The sequence below is a fragment of the Penicillium paradoxum genome (genome assembly GCF_028828445.1).
Source record: "Penicillium paradoxum strain IBT 22861 chromosome Unknown utg000002l_segment0_segment0, whole genome shotgun sequence".
Lineage (NCBI taxonomy): Eukaryota > Fungi > Ascomycota > Eurotiomycetes > Eurotiales > Aspergillaceae > Penicillium > Penicillium paradoxum.
The window spans coordinates 2741755-2757139 of NW_026643180.1; the positions used below are offsets into that span (position 1 = coordinate 2741755).

At 50.4% G+C, this 15385-nt stretch overlaps 8 protein-coding genes across 8 annotated transcripts; 4 read left to right on the plus strand and 4 right to left on the minus strand.

Moving 5' to 3' along the window:
• Positions 1-121: 121 nt before the first annotated feature.
• Positions 122-1495, plus strand: N7457_001006 (NUDIX hydrolase; the record flags this gene model as incomplete). Its single annotated transcript, XM_057172052.1, has 2 exons — positions 122-597; positions 649-1495. 2 exons carry the CDS (start codon positions 122-124, stop codon positions 1493-1495), a joined length of 1323 nt encoding a protein of 440 aa, XP_057035955.1.
• A 236-nt stretch (positions 1496-1731) lies between these two features.
• Positions 1732-2141, plus strand: N7457_001007 (uncharacterized protein; the record flags this gene model as incomplete). Its single annotated transcript, XM_057172053.1, has 2 exons — positions 1732-1868; positions 2036-2141. 2 exons carry the CDS (start codon positions 1732-1734, stop codon positions 2139-2141), a joined length of 243 nt encoding a protein of 80 aa, XP_057035956.1.
• Positions 2142-2674: 533 nt separating this feature from the next.
• N7457_001008 (uncharacterized protein) lies at positions 2675-4218 on the plus strand (the record flags this gene model as incomplete). The annotated part of the gene is made up of 4 exons (XM_057172054.1): positions 2675-2808; positions 2899-2926; positions 3009-3522; positions 3584-4218. The coding sequence occupies 4 exons, from the start codon at positions 2675-2677 to the stop codon at positions 4216-4218; spliced, it is 1311 nt and encodes a 436-aa protein (XP_057035957.1).
• A 1166-nt stretch (positions 4219-5384) lies between these two features.
• Positions 5385-6805, plus strand: N7457_001009 (putative tetracycline transporter; the record flags this gene model as incomplete). Its single annotated transcript, XM_057172055.1, has 2 exons — positions 5385-5453; positions 5513-6805. The coding sequence occupies 2 exons, from the start codon at positions 5385-5387 to the stop codon at positions 6803-6805; spliced, it is 1362 nt and encodes a 453-aa protein (XP_057035958.1).
• Positions 6806-7275: 470 nt separating this feature from the next.
• On the minus strand, positions 7276-8329 carry N7457_001010 (uncharacterized protein; the record flags this gene model as incomplete). Its single annotated transcript, XM_057172056.1, has 2 exons — positions 7276-8006; positions 8059-8329. 2 exons carry the CDS (start codon positions 8327-8329, stop codon positions 7276-7278), a joined length of 1002 nt encoding a protein of 333 aa, XP_057035959.1.
• A 272-nt stretch (positions 8330-8601) lies between these two features.
• N7457_001011 (Dihydroxy-acid/6-phosphogluconate dehydratase) lies at positions 8602-11512 on the minus strand (the record flags this gene model as incomplete). Its single annotated transcript, XM_057172057.1, has 8 exons — positions 8602-9252; positions 9305-9603; positions 9660-9791; positions 9848-9982; positions 10032-10984; positions 11043-11194; positions 11249-11406; positions 11473-11512. The coding sequence occupies 8 exons, from the start codon at positions 11510-11512 to the stop codon at positions 8602-8604; spliced, it is 2520 nt and encodes an 839-aa protein (XP_057035960.1).
• Positions 11513-11774: 262 nt separating this feature from the next.
• Positions 11775-13681, minus strand: ilv3C (putative dihydroxy-acid dehydratase; the record flags this gene model as incomplete). The annotated part of the gene is made up of 2 exons (XM_057172058.1): positions 11775-12943; positions 13273-13681. The coding sequence occupies 2 exons, from the start codon at positions 13679-13681 to the stop codon at positions 11775-11777; spliced, it is 1578 nt and encodes a 525-aa protein (XP_057035961.1).
• A 230-nt stretch (positions 13682-13911) lies between these two features.
• N7457_001013 (Cytochrome P450) lies at positions 13912-15372 on the minus strand (the record flags this gene model as incomplete). The annotated part of the gene is made up of 1 exon (XM_057172059.1): positions 13912-15372. One exon carries the CDS (start codon positions 15370-15372, stop codon positions 13912-13914), a length of 1461 nt encoding a protein of 486 aa, XP_057035962.1.
• Positions 15373-15385: the final 13 nt, after the last annotated feature.

Genomic DNA, 15385 nt, shown 5'->3' on the forward strand with positions numbered 1-15385 from the left:
GACCAGAGAGAGGGACGTGCACACGGGGACTCTCTGATACCGACCTTCCCCATAGGTACTCAGGTACAAGGTATCCGTGGGTCTTTTGACTTCTCAAAGCACATACTAGATATACATCTTGATGGAGCCCAACTCGGCGCCAACATTGGGCCTGTCAAATCATTTGCATGGCGTTTTAGCAGAGCTATATCGTCAGCCATATCCTCATGTTCCAAATCCCCCAACCTGCAAGAAACGTGCCTCGGTCGCCCTGATCATTCGGGTACGACCAACCTACGACCATTGGCCTAGCTCCAACCACACAAATGATGTCTCTCAGCCAGTCCCTGAACGCCTAGATGGTTTCTTTTCGCAGTCATGGGTCAAACATGGCGAACCAGAGGTTCTGTTCATCAAGCGTGCCTCGCGCGTGGGGGACCGATGGACTGGCCATGTTGCATTACCGGGTGGAAAGCGAGATCCGGAGGATGCAGATGACAGACATGCAGCCATTAGGGAAGCTTCTGAAGAGATCGGCTTAGATTTAACAACAGAGGACACCATTAGTGTGGGCAATCTCCCTGAGCGAGTGGTCACCACAAGCTGGGGATCTCAGCCGTATGAGTACCATTCGCTTTTGTTACTCAATTGATCACTAATAAATGATAGATTGATGGTCCTATGTCCCTTCGTCTTCCTCATAACTCGCAGTGACTCCCCGACCCTCAGATTGCAGCCTACAGAAGTAGCATCGACACACTGGATTCCTCTACGCGCCCTCCTATCACCATCGCTGCGGACCGTGGAATACGTGGATATGTCACAGCGATTTGCTCGGCAAAGTGGATTTCTGGCCCGCCTTGCTGTTAGGTCTCTGATGGGCTGGATGCAGTTCTCGGCTGTGAAGCTTCTCCCGTCAGAGACCCACCAATGCACTACGATCCCAGGATTCATTCCCCAGGAGAACCCATCAAAATCCTCTATGGTTCAGCGCTTTAAGGAGTGGTGTTTAAGTGGCCAAGCGGATTCGAGTGACACTGCCCATCCGCTGCTTCTCTGGGGCCTCACACTTGGCATTCTAGCTGATTTCTTGGACATGCTGCCTCCCCACCAGGCTGTACAGCTGTGGAAATATCCGACATTTACCGTGCCCGATCTGCGGCTGATTGTTAGCATTGTAACATACCATCTACGGAAGCGCAACGCGCTCAAAGTGATGTCTGGTGCCCGTCCCAGTGACACAGCCTCTGACACCGAAACGGCTGCCCTCCCCGTCGTGCAAGAGACAGACATCAAACATGATAATAACGAAGTGGGCATTGGTGGTCTTGGCGTGGGAAGATATTATGGCCCCACGGATCAAGCGACAGATGGGACTTCCTATGCTGTGGGAATCATGCTCCATGGGTACTATGACCGGTTGCGCCTGGCCATCTGGATTTTTTTGGCCTGGCGTGTGGCCGTTGGCTCAGTTGTTGGAGTGTCTGCGTGGCGACTTTTCCAACGATCATATTGAAGTGCACATTAGCGATATACATAAGCAAGAAGCATCATTAATTGTACTTAGAGGCATAGTCCATCTTATGAGCTGGACGAATATTACAGATGGAAATAGAATTACCAAATTACATACAAATCATTACGGTATTTGGTCATATGAGAGTCCGGAGCTCCCCGCATCCTTTTTTCCTGTAAACATTGAGGATTGAACTCACCTTCTTCAACTTTACCCTCTCTGCTGTTCTCCTCGTCATGGCAGCAGCTCAGAAGCTTTATCCACGAGGAACAGTTAAGCGTATTGTCAAAGCCCACTCCAATCGGAGTGTGAGCAAGAACGCTGACATCTTGGTACGCGGTCGCTCCGATATGAAGCCTGTCTCCATTTCCGAGTTGCTAACTCTCACTGGCTCTATAGGTTTTTTTAGACTACATGCTATTCATGCAAGAGTGCGTCTTCATATCCTCTTGTGGCTTGACCGGTTGCATACCTTCGATCCGCGTTCTCGCCAACACCTGGACACCTGATTTGAAACAGTGGTGAGCTAATACCTCATAGATTAATGCGCGAGGCATCGATCCGATCGCGTAAGTCTGGCGAGAAGAACATCTCGGCTAACACGGTGCGCAAAGTCACTGAGGTGCGTTACTTTGTGTTGATCTAGAAGCTTCTTTGGAAGATGAGAACGCAGAGCTAATACACAGAGCCTCCTTCAGAAAACGTTGCGCAAATTCCAAGGATAGACAACCCTGGGATATAACCCCAATTCCTCACTATGGCGAATACATATCTGGCGCTCATCAGTGAGTATGAAAGATAAAGGATGCAAGAGTGGGTTTTGTGATATTTCGGCGTTGGCGCATTGGGCGAATATGAATAGGATACCCTTGAACAATATAATTGAAGAGATATTTTAGTGAGTGAATATCGTATCTCTGAGCTCCACATATTCAGATGTAGCAGCCGCAATTTCTGCGTGGAAGCTCTTAGCAAGGTGTAGAATACATAGTAGAGCAGTATACTTGGGGCCGCTTGAAGCCAGTGGGACTCACCGACCAAGAAAGGGTTCCCGACCCGCATGTTGATTCTTCCTTCATAACCCCCAGCTTTCCCCAAACGATTCTCACTTTTGTTTCTTTTCAACCTGTACAGGCTTTTCCGCAAATACCTTAATATCTGTGTTACCTACGTTCCATCATGGCTCCCGCTTCCGCTACCCAGAAGCTCAAGGATACTAAAGGCAACTCCCGAGCTTCAAGTGTCTCGAAGGCTGAACCAGAGAGCCCTAGTTCTGATAGCCATGAGAGTAACTACTTGAGGGAGCTGCAGAAGTATGTGTGCAATCTTGTGAACCTGCTCGCCTGGCTATCACTTTTGCGCATGGATTCTTGAAAAGTGAGCTAACCGTAAGCCTCATTTAGGAGCCTCCGTAATGCCGTCAAAAAGCTGGTAAGTCATTATCTCAGAAATCAAACTGAGCGACACTTTTCAATTCTTGGAGATATATCTGACACTTTTCTCTTGTCAATAGAACTCTCTCGCCAAGGTCGACGCAATCATCGCCGAAAACCCCAATAAATCGCTTGATGAACTGGTTGAAGAGAAGAAGATCAACAGCGACCAGAAGGCTCAGGTTCTCAAGAAGCCTACCCTCCAGGCCACTATCTCCCAGACCGAAGAGCAGATCGGCCACTACAAGCAAGTCGTTGCTCAGTGCGAGGACCGTTTGGTTGCCCAAAAGGCTGCGCTTGTCAAGGCGCAAGATGCAGAGCTCGAAGCTGTCCGTAACAACGCGATTGCTGATGCGACCGAGGCCTCCAAGGCGGCACTGCGCCAGCAGTTCTATAACGTGACCAAGTTCCTGTGCGCCGCGGCCATCCATCGACGCGATGGTGATGCCACCACCACTGAGAGCCGTGCTTTTGAGGGTGTCCTGTTTGAGGTCTATGCTGGCAATCAAGCTGCAGTCAATTCGCTGCTGAAGATTGCTGAGGGTGTCGATGAGAAGGTCAATGCTGTCGAGGGCGATACACTCGATTTTACCTGTGAGTGATGGGCCACAAACCACCGAATATGTTTTTGTTTGCTGACATTGGATCTCGTCAGATGGCGATTTGAAGTTGGCATCTGACAAGTATGCCCCTCCCGAGGAGAACGCTGAAGTCGCCCCGGAGACCAACCCCACTACCGACCCTACCATGGCCAACGCTGGTCTTACTGAGGTTCAAGACACCCCTCTCGATGCTCAGGCCGAGCTTTCAACCTCTCAGGCTGATCAGTTGGCCCCTCCTGCTCAGACCCTGGTTTCTGATGCTGCCAACACTATTGCGGAGAACAGCTGGGCCCCTCCTCCTGATGAGAGCGAATGGGCCAAGCTTCCTCGCAACCCCGCTGAGACTGAAAATGGGCTTCAGGCTACCCCAGCGAGTGCTGATGCGGGCCTGAATAACGGCTCCGCCGGCGCTGAGGTTTCAACCCAAGGGGATAATGCAGCTAAGTCTGGTGGACGCCGTCGCCGTGGACATGGAACCCGCAACGGCCGAGCCCGAGGTGATACTAAGCGTTCTAGCGAGAGTCGTACTGGCGAGGGTCGTACTGGCGAGGGTCGTACTGGCGAGGGCCGTACTGGCGAGGGCCGTGGACGTGGCGGACGTGGCGGACGAAACGGTCGTGGACGTGGTGGTGCAAGTGGGAACGGAAATGGCTCTGGCTCGGTGGAAGCTCCTGTTTCCAGCGAGTAGGAGTGGCAATCCTAGGATTTCAGTTGGAACCTGCTGGCTTTGAAGTTTGCTCTCAGGACCGGCGTTCTAACGAGGGGCTTCTGAGTTTGTCGCCTCAAGACTCATCTCAACAATCCCCGGTCCAATGTGATGGCTCACGAACGCAACGAATTTTTTTCACGGAGAGTCATTCTTCGTCTGGCTTTGCCAAAGTCATGTTGACCATATCCTGCAATTTTTTAGCGTGCATATTCCCGATCCTCCGAGAGTTTCTCTCACGACATACATATGTATTCTATGGCTATTGTTTTATCGGCGCTTATGAATGGACCGGTGGACAGGCTTAGGTCGGGGCATAGATCGAAATTGATCATAATGAGTGCACCAGTTTTTCCATGATCTTGTATGCCTATGATGTGCATTACTGTGTTAACTGAGTGGCCTCAATACTCTTCAAACAGTTTCTTAAAGCTGTAAATTATGGTAGTCTTCAATCGGCACTCTAGATACAAATGCAGATTGGACTTGCTCTTCTACTTATGATTAAGCACGGCTCTCTGAATTGAACCTGTTCTCAAAATCCGATCATGCAGTTACAAAAAGCGTTCGACCTTAGCTATTCGCTTATTTTGGTATATGAGACACGGTGAGAATACAGCCCAAATTTAACAGTAGATCACCATGAAGGTCTATACAACATACCTAAACCGATATACCCCTGTCATCACATGATACAGTATCGTCGTAACAAACGGGGCTGTCGGAGTTACCAGGTACCTAGGTACAGGTAGGTACTTCTCCCCGTCAGCGGAAGGTAACGTGTAATTCATTTATGTATGTACATTATGTATCCAAAGTATGTATTCCGTACCTGGCCAATACAGGTAGATATCAAGATGGGAGCTGATCACGTGCGCGTATTGTCACCTGACTTGTACCTAGTACATGTATGCGGCGTATTGGAAACGTGGAAATGCGTATTGCCAGCGGACCCTGATACATAACAGTGGCACTAACCGCGATAGGAAAGACATGCCGAGTAGTGGAGGCGCTTTCAATCTGATTAAATGATCTTGGACTCTTGTATAAGTGTCAACTTCTCGATACCTCTGTTATTCTTATTATCCTCTCTGACCCTTCGTCTCTTCCCCGTCAATTGCCTATTCAACTGTGCATACGGCGCCGGCATGGCTATTGCTGGAGCCCAACGGAAGCAGGTGTTGAAGGTGTTGATGCTCTCGCTGGTGATAGATCTGGTAAGATCAAAGACTCGTCTTGAGCTAATCACCCTGTCGAAATTTAACAATGACTCTAGATTTCCTTCACATTTATTTTACCGCTCTTCCCGTCCCTGTTATCATTTTATCGCGCGCAAGATCCATCCCCGCATTCCCTCCTTAACCGCATCTTCCACTATCTAAACGCCTATAAGAACTCGTTCGCGCGCCCCATTGACTCCCGATATGATATTGTACTACTCGGCGGAGCCCTCGGGTCTTTGTTCTCTCTCCTCCAAGCTTTTGCCGCGCCCGCCATAGGCCGCCTCTCCGACCGCCATGGCCGCCGTCGCGCCCTGCTCATCTCTATGCTGGGAAACCTGTTGAGCGTTGCACTTTGGGTGTCAGCCAAGGACTTTCGGACTTTCCTTGCCAGCCGCATCGTCGGTGGCCTGAGCGAGGCAAATGTACAGATGGCCAACGCCATCGTGGCGGATATCACAGACGAGAAGCACCGCGGGTCCTCCATGGCATTGGTCGGGGCTTGCTTCAGTGTCGCATTTACTTTCGGCCCAGCCCTAGGCGCAGCGCTCAGTACCATTCATTTAGTTGCCGAGAATCCTTTCATCGTCGCTGCCATTGTGTCTTTGGTCCTGACCGTTATCGAGACTGTGTATCTCTGGGCTTGTTTGCCGGAAACGCATCCCCGCTTGACGAAGCTTCAGATTGAGAGTGAAGACACCGCTACGGAGAAACGTGATGGGTCTAGTACGAAAATCCGAGTGAAGGACAACGCTGCCGCTAAGCGGGCCTATACAAACAGCCCGGCCTTGCTCAATGCCCTCCATTTCCTCTTCCTCCTCCCCTTCTCTGGTCTCGAATTCTCTCTCCCCTTCTTGACCACGACCCTCTATGCGGGGACAGCCACGACAACTAGCCCTGCCGCATTAAATGGACGCCTCCTGTCCCTGATGGGCTTGATCGCCTCCCTCCTTCAGGGTACGCTGGTGCGCCGTCTCCCACCGCTGATGTCTCTTCGCGCCGGTGTTGTAGCCTGTGCCATCTCTTTCTTTTGTCTTGCCCATGTTTCTTCGCCCATGGGTCTCTATGCTGCCGGCGCTCTGCTGGCCGTGACAACAGCTACTGTTGTCACATCACTCAACAGCTTGGGTAGCTTCGAGGCGCGAGACGCAGATCGTGGTGCGGTCATGGGTCGCTTACGTGGGTGGGGCCAGGCTGGAAGGGCAACTGGTCCCATCTTGTTCTGCTCTCTGTTTTGGTGGGCGGGTCGTGAGACTGCATACACTGCAGGTGGCTTTGCCATGTGTGTCGTTGCAGTTGTAGCTTTTGGATTCTTGAAGTCACCGGCTGTGCACAAAAAGACCGAGTAATTGGCTTGGTTCATATTGCATCGTGTTCATTGGCGTTGGAACGGAAGGAATCGAAGCCTTGAAGCCTGGCGCCTGGGGTTATTACATATTCCAATTGTAGATTAGACCAATTCAATCATTTCTGTTTGTTTCATATTTCTTTTTAGGTCATTGAAGACAGGGTATAATACACAGAAGAGTAGCGATGGTGTACATTTAAATGGTCTTGCCAAGCGACAAGGCTAAATGAAGGGGGCAATTCGATATCGGAAAGGCTGGGAATGTCATTATTCGACAGCAATCCGACGCCGTTGCGTCCTAGATCAGAAAGATTAACACAAGCAAAAGGCGGAGATCGGGAATATATCAAGGAATGAAACCCATGTAGGTAGCAGAGTGATTCTAATTTTTCCCCTGCTTCTCCCATTACCTTGACAGGTTCAATGCAGTAGGCCATTCGCTGTAATCTGCCAGCAGGCTGCAGGATAGACTCAGGAGCCCCGGTCATTGCCAGGAGCAAACCCATGGTTTTGGCAATTTTCTATGGCAAGTCCAGGATTGGAAGTTGGTTCCAACGAGCCACGCGCTTTGCCAATGAGCCAGTCAGTCAAAGTCACAAATTTAGCAGTTCGGTCCCAGCCGTCAGCTTCATCGGCATGTTCAATAGTATGAGTCAGAATGCGACCTTCCTCGTCGAAAGAGAATATAAAGAGACCGGTAAATTGCTCTTCCTTTGATAGCTTGAAAATAGGCTCGTCACCACCGAGAAGGACACTCAAGCCTTTGTTGGTGCTTTCCGTAGAACCCGAGAGATGGTTGTTGGACGAAGGGGTGTTTTGTGGCAAAGTTGCGGAATTGGTATTCGACAAGGTCGATCTATGGAAAGGACGGCTGTCTGTTCGTGCCTCGGTGTTCCACCGTACTATCAGGCGTTCATCGCCGCAGTCGTGGTGATCGCCGTGGTGAGTCGGGTCGAGTAGCGTGCCGGCGCGTACGATACGCTCGCTCAGGATTTGCAGTTTGACGTTACCGACGAGTGGCACACTGCTCCATGCCACCGGAACGGTCCATAGCGCTGCACGGTAGAGTGTGCGCCCCTTGACTGTGGGAAGGTGTGGATGTGTGGATGGGAATAGGTGGAGATTGACACTCGGGGAGAGGATGTTGGTGGGTAAGGTGTTATACAGAAGGGTTGGCAAGAGAGGTGACAAAATCCGTAGAGCTTTTATCAATCAGTTTAGCAGGTTGAGGGGAATGTATAAGGGAGTACTCACTCTTTCCAAGCTTCAATGTTCGTTCGTCTGGCAATTTGTGGTCGTTTCTCCGAGGGCCTTCCCCAGCCAGCTCCCTCCGTATCCCAGTTGGTGAAAAGTGGGTAGTTGGCAAGGTAGATACTGAAGCCAGAGGTAGCCAAGGCTCGTTGAGAAGGCCATGCCGGGGTTGCGCCAGTCGCCGTCGCGAACCTGAACCAAAGCACCGCCCCGCAGAGACAGGATTCTTCAGCCGATTAGGGGGAAACGTGTGTAGAAATAGCCGCTTCGGCATGCTGCGTTTCACGAGCCGTGAGCCGATGACAGAACGTCAAGCCATGTAGGATGTAGATAGGTTGCTCTACCGCAAGTTGGAAATTGGAGTTCGGGGGAAAAATGACGTTGCAGGAGCCAATCACATGGCTGTGGTATCAACTTGCCCACGAAGTATACTCATAGCTAACAGCTAAGTATGCACTCTGTACGGATCTTCACCGTATCACAAAGAATTATGTAGACTAATAAGAAATACGATTTCACCCTAAAAAGACCCAAATGCTAATATACTTAAGCCAATTCATCATCATCCATTCCCATGACACGTCGGTCTGCCAGCTCGCGAATCTTGTCCTCTAGAACACCGCGTCCGTATCGTTGTGCAATCTTAGCAGCCGCCTCAAGCATCTTACCATTGCGATCTGTCATCAAGGCTACTAGCTCTAGCGCTTTCATTCCACGTTCCTCGCCCTCTCTGCATTCGATGGCCAGCATCTGCAGCAAGTTCTTATCCAAATCGAGCTCTCTCCGCGCCAGATCAGAGCGCTGACTGGCCGTCGCATTGGTTGCAGATAGAAGATCACGGAAAAGCGACAAAAGTACATTTCCACGTACGAATGATTCCTCAAAGCGGGCACTCTCTGCTGCCGTGTCTTCGGATTCACTGGAACCATTGGGAGGAGCACTGGCTACCGGTACCTGGAAGTCGAATTCACTGAGCAGTGGCCGCGGGAAATAAGGATGCTTGTCGCCACCCTTGAGAATGATGCAGTGGAACTTGTTTTCCGCAACAGCCACCGGCCAATATGTCTCTTCCTTTCGCCCTCCCGCAAGACGTTCCATCTGCTTCGTGTCCAGGAGAGGAACCCATTTGGCCTGGCCAGGTGTACGCCAGTGTTGTAAGACCAGTAGGACACCAGTCGAGTCGTAAATGCAAGGATCCTAAGAACATAATTAGCTCCATTGTTGAACTGTGAGGTTGGGTGGCACATACTCCATTATTAGAGAAGAAAACACTCTGGAGCGACGCCCCTTCCGGTAGAGCAACAGTATCTTCGTTCTGGCAGACCTCATCGCGTTTGACGTTCTCCACCGTATATTTTAATGTCGTATAGATACCATCAGGCCCGACAGGCCCATTCCCTATACTCATGATGTAATCGCGCCAGGCCGCGCAAGTCACGGCTTGGCTCTTCTGTCTATACACTTTGAATGGAGTCCCAAAGAGTGTGTATACCCGAACATAATTGTTTGAGGTCACAGCGACAATGTATGAATCACTGAGTGCCAGAGCTGACAACAGACATTAGTAGAATGATAAGATTCGATGTAGTTATGTGAAGACTCACCTCGGACTTGTTCTCCCTCGGGCAATTGGGTCCGCCAGTCTGCTCGCGCAGTCCATGTTTCATGTGGACGGTAGAAGATAGTGGTGAGACTACCATCTGAAGGGTTATTGGCGAAAAGGGCACCGTTGTCATCTATGCTTGATCAGCGAGAAGTCCGGGCACACATATAAAATCAGCAAGAAACTCACTCAGACAAGCTTTGTCGTACATGTATGGATCTGTGAAATGGAAATCCCGATGAGCTTCCCGATCATAGAACTCCACCGTAACAGTGTGATGCGTCTCCTGGTCGACTGTCCACACAGCTCCAGTCAAGTTCAGGCCTAGGCATGTTAGTGATTCCACTTAAACCAAGTAGAGACGAGAACATACAAAGATATCTTCGGCTGCCGGCCCAAGGAGTGCTACCGGGCTGAAGAGGCGGGTGGGCCTTGGGCTTTTCAGCGCCAGAGTAAATGCGCTTATTATTGGAACCGGCAATATCATCGAGGTGTCCGTTAGGCCGTTTGCCATAGAGATTGAGCTCCTCATCGGCATAACCAGCCCCATCATCATCCTCCACAAAATCTATCATATCTTCATCTCCACCTAGGATATCATCCAGCGAGTCTGGCGTTCCTCTTCTCGCCGCTCGTTGGATGGCCTGCTTAGACCGATCCGCCAGTGTGGTTCGCCCAACATTGTTAGAGATTTCGCCTAATGGCCCCGGCAATATAGGAGCGGCCTGTAGTTGTTTTTGCAACAGGGACTCGTGATCCTTTGGCACGAAGTTATCGTAAATAAAAAGCTCTCCGTCCGAAGTGGTGAATGAAAGCGAATTCTTGGTCGGGTGCCAGGAAAGGTTCATGACATTTCCAAACTCGTAACGCTGCAAAACCTTTTGTGTGTTTGCTTCCCAGAGCACAATATACCCATCTGCTCCTGCAGATGCTAAGAGGGATCCGTTCGGCGCCCAGCTCAAGGCTGTGATATCGCCGGTATGACCGCCAGCAAATGTTTTTTCTTTTTTCCATTCCGAGACTGAGTAGATAGAGATATCTCTGGTCACTTCCGCAGAAGCAAATGCAGTTCCATCAGGGTGCCATACTGCTCTTGATGTCGCCTCGGCATCTGGCTCCAGTCGCCGGATCACTCCATCGAGTTTGCGAACTAGCTCCGGCTCTTCTTCGTGCATGGAGTAGACGTACAAGATTCCGTCTGTTCCGGAGACCGTTGCGTATCGACCACTAGGATCGAACGTGACGTGCTTTGTGCCCTTGGATTGTTCCCGGAGATACTTGACTTGTGTCATGTCGTCGACTTTGACAATCTTGACTGTGAGCTCACTTATCCACTTGTATTAGCATTCAACGCTGCGTCCAGCATGATTCATGCAAAACATACTCGCTGGCTACCGCAACCCATTCTCCGTCCCTTGTCACTGCGATATCCCTGACCGGCAAAGCGCATCGTACAAGCAAGTTCTGCATCTTGCCCGACATAATATCGTACTTCCAGACCGTTCCGTCCTCAGCACCCATGATGAAAGTCCGATTCTAAAAACTTTATTAGTTCCCAGGGCAAGCATTGAATTCTCTGCTTCGACATACCGTAGCACCAATGCCGAAATGCGCGTCAACACCTTCGTCAATGGTCTTGGGCTCTCCATCCTCGCCAACCGTGTAAATCCGAATTGCCGAGTTGGAGCCACCAGTTATGATCCGTCGTCCATCAGGCGTGTATGCTAGAATTGTGGTGCCGGGTGTGTCTATGTAGAAGCCGCGTTGGCAATATGTAAGTCTTATGATCTCCCGAGGTCATCAGCATGACTTACGGGCTGGCCGCCCCCGTGGGCGAAGAGGGTCAAAACTCATTGCGACTAGGATTGTTGTAGAAAGTTCAATATTCAATCAAGTCGCAATTGGAAGGCCTCGGTCATCGTTCAGTCTTAATCTGGTGGATCGCCAACAGCCAGGGATCTACAAGGTCAGACGCGTCCGCGGTACGCGCCTTGATCGATTTAACCCGATTGGGTGATAAAATAGGGCTCAGGGCTCAGGGTAAGGGCCTCCCCCCTTCAAAGTTACGATAGACTACTTAATACAGAGTGCTCCATAACGTCCTCTGAGGTGAAAGCTACGCGCTGGCACCTCTAGCTGTCAAGAAATCAAAGTCTGCTCCGTCTTGCGCCTGGTTGACCGACCGTTCATATAATCCTCGGTATCCTCGCCTCTGCTTTCTTGCCTGCGTCTCTCCTGCAAGGATCTGCTTGCGTTTATCGACTCGGGCCTGCAGTACTGGCTCCGACACTTCCAAATGCAATTTACGAGCCTCAATATTGCATGTGATCAGGTCACCTGTCTCCACCACGCCAAATAGGGACTCCGGCAATGCGGCTTCAGGCGAAATATGAAGTATAATGGTTCCGCCTGCGGTCCCTGACATTCGACCATCAGAAAGCCGCAACATGTCCTTGACTCCTTCCTTTGCTAGTTTCTTTGGAATCGGTATGAGACCAGCTTCTGGCATACCTGGATTACCAATTGGGCCGATGTTTTTCAAGACCAACACACTATCCTTCGTCACGACAAGGGCTGGATCATCGATCCGCCGAGCAAGGTCGGCTGAATTCTCAAAGACTACAGCCGGTCCGGTGTGGGAAAGTAGTTCTCGATATTTCGAAGCTGAGGCTTTGAGGACTGCGCCGTCTGGGGCAATGTTACCGCGCAGGACAGCCAGAGATGATGCGGGGAATAAGGGGTCCGACATTGGCCGAATAATTTGTTGTGCAAAAGAAAGTCGCTTGGAATGAGACGCATCAAGGACCTCACCCAGCGTTTGCCCAGTGATCGTGACTGCAGATAAATGGAGCAGGGGTCGAAGCACCTGCAGCAGTGCCATCATGCCTCCTGCATTGTGAAAATCATTCATATAGTTATCCCCACTCGGCTTCAAGTCAATCAATAGGGGAGTCTTGCGCCCAATCTCCTCGATGGTATCCAAAGTGATGACGCCCTGCAATTCTGGGTGTCTATTTGCAATAGCTAGCAAGTGTACAATGGCATTTGTGGATCCGCCGATGGCCTGGAGCACTGTGATGGCATTCCAGAATGACTCCTTAGTCAGTATCTCTTGTGGCTTTCTCTGAGACTTGGCAATTGCAACTGCGTTTGCGCCAGTCTCCTCGGCAATTCGCAATCTCGCGGATGATATTGCCGGCGCAGATGCGCCCCGAAGTGGCATCATTCCCAGCGCAGCAGCGATACATGCCATTGTACTAGCAGTTCCCATGACGCCACATGTCCCTATCTGCGATTGCCATTAGCGACTTAGATAATTCCGTGGTTGAAGAGAGCACTGTACATACTGTCGGGGCAAGCTCTTCGTTAATCGCTGAGATCTCCTCAACTTCAATCTCTCCCGCTCGAAAGGCCGCCCAATTGTTCCGACAGTCAGTACAGGCCCCAATACGCTGTCCACGGTGGCTCCCTGGCAGCATCGGGCCAGTGATCAGTGGCAGGATTGGCTTATTGGCAGAGATGCCACCCATCAACTGAGCCGGGACAGTTTTATCACATCCTAGAATCTGTCAACTAAAAAACCCCAGCGTCAGCGCAGAAGTGTTGAAACTCACCCCCAATCATTATACATGCATCTAATGGCTGGGCCCGAATCATCTCCTCGGTGTCCATGCTCATGAGATTCCGCAAGAACATGCTAGTCGGATGCGAGAAAGACTCAGCAACACTAATGGTAGGAAATTCTATTGCCAGCCCTCCATTGAGTTGCACACCGCGCTTGGCGGCTTCAATGAGCTGGGGCACATTGGCATGGCAGGGATTGAACCCCGAGAAGGTGTTGATAATCCCCACAATTGGACGTGAAAGAGCATCTTCTGAATATCCAAGTGCCTTTATAAATACTTTGCGGAGAAAGAGTGAGAAATGAGCATCTCCATATGATGTGAGACCTTGACGAAGTCCAGATGTGGAAGTGATTGGTGTTGAGAGGTCGTAATCCCTGTTGGGATGCTGTTCGTTCATTTTCTACAATTCGGAGAGCAATTCGACATACAATAAGTACAAACCCCTCCGCGCGACTTATATATCCCCCTCCTCTTAGTGGATGGTGTCATCGATGTAGGCTGGATATTAATCCGAGCCGAGGCCAGCACAAATGGACATATATGTCAATCGTATTATTCTGCTAAATTCGCATCTGTATGAGATAAAAAACAAGGCTTTCTATAGAAATATGCAATGCTCCAATGTAATTATACCCTCTGCTTCATCTTCACCCTCAACTCCTTTGTCGGTCGGAAAGCCCCCCAGCTGGTCTTGTGCCCTGGAACTGAAAGGAATTGACCATTTGTCGGCTCAATCTCCCACAAGGCTACAATGCCAGCAGTGAATGTTAAGATAGCTCTCTCGGCGAAGCCATTGTTCGTCGATCCATACAGCCCGTCCGCAAACGGAGCAAGGATACTTGGATCAGCTCGTTGTGCTCCCGTTGCAGGATCGGTCACAAGGAATCGTAGGGGATCATACTGCTCCGGGTTTGAGAAGTATCGAGCATCATGGTGATAGGCGCCATGGGGCAAGATAATATTTTCCCCCTTTGCAATCTTGTATGTACGGGGATTCGTCAGACCGTAGGCGGCTTCTTCTGCCGACTCGGAAAGTGTCACATTGGATGCCAGCTTCCTGACTGAGATTCCTGCTGAATGCAGGCGCACAGTCTCATAATAACACGATTTGAACAGCGGGCAAGACGTGAGAACTCGATCGATATCAAGAGAAAGCCGAGCAGGTTCATCGAAGGGGAAACCAGTCTCCTGGCGACTTAGTCTAGAAGCCACCGCATACGAGGCTATCTCCTTGCGAACTTGACCGAGAAGGGTAGGATCGGCAAAGAGATGGGTGACTGTCCAAAAAGTGATCTTGGTTGTGTACTCAATCAACTCGTAATATAGAGACAAGTGCCCGGCAGCACTGGCACCGTGAGATAGCCCTAATTTGCGGAAAGTACGCATCCGATCCTTGACTAGTTCAGAGACATCGTCGAGATCACGAAATTCAATTCCCGGGTCAATCCCATCATCCCAAGCAGTGAACGCTCGGTGAAAGACTGACATGATATGACGAAGTCGACCACTCGCCGCATGCCCTGCTGAAGCCGCGGGATGCGGGGCCCAGCGAGCAATACCGGCAAATAGTGTCACGAAGCACTGGTCAAGTCTTCCAAGATCCTCTGAAAGATTGGGAAAGTTATCCACAAACGCTTCACCCATCAGGAAGGTAGTCATGATGTGGCCAATAAAGTTGCTCGTGAGGGCAAACAAATTGGCCTCGCAAACCGTTTGGTCGTTTTCATCGGGCACCTCCACTCCACTGATTCCGCGCTCCCAAGAGTTTTGGTCAACAAGGCTGCGACAAAAGCTTACCAGATTTGGCATGTCGCGTCGCACCAAGCGGATGATAGCAGATGACGCTTCGGCAATGAAGGATTCGTCGCTAAGAATGGTAGCAGCGTTGTCGCTGATCCCTTGGTTACGCTCCAACCCAAGATTGTGGATGAGACTGCGATCACCAAAGACGTTCTGTAGAGCCTGATCAAGCATCTGATTGTTCGGGGGAACAGCTTTGGTAGAAAAAACAGTTTTCATCATAGATGGGGAAACCACAGCATTGTATTTCACACCACGGAGGTAGATGCCAAAGACAGGCTCATTCATAGATTCTCTATAG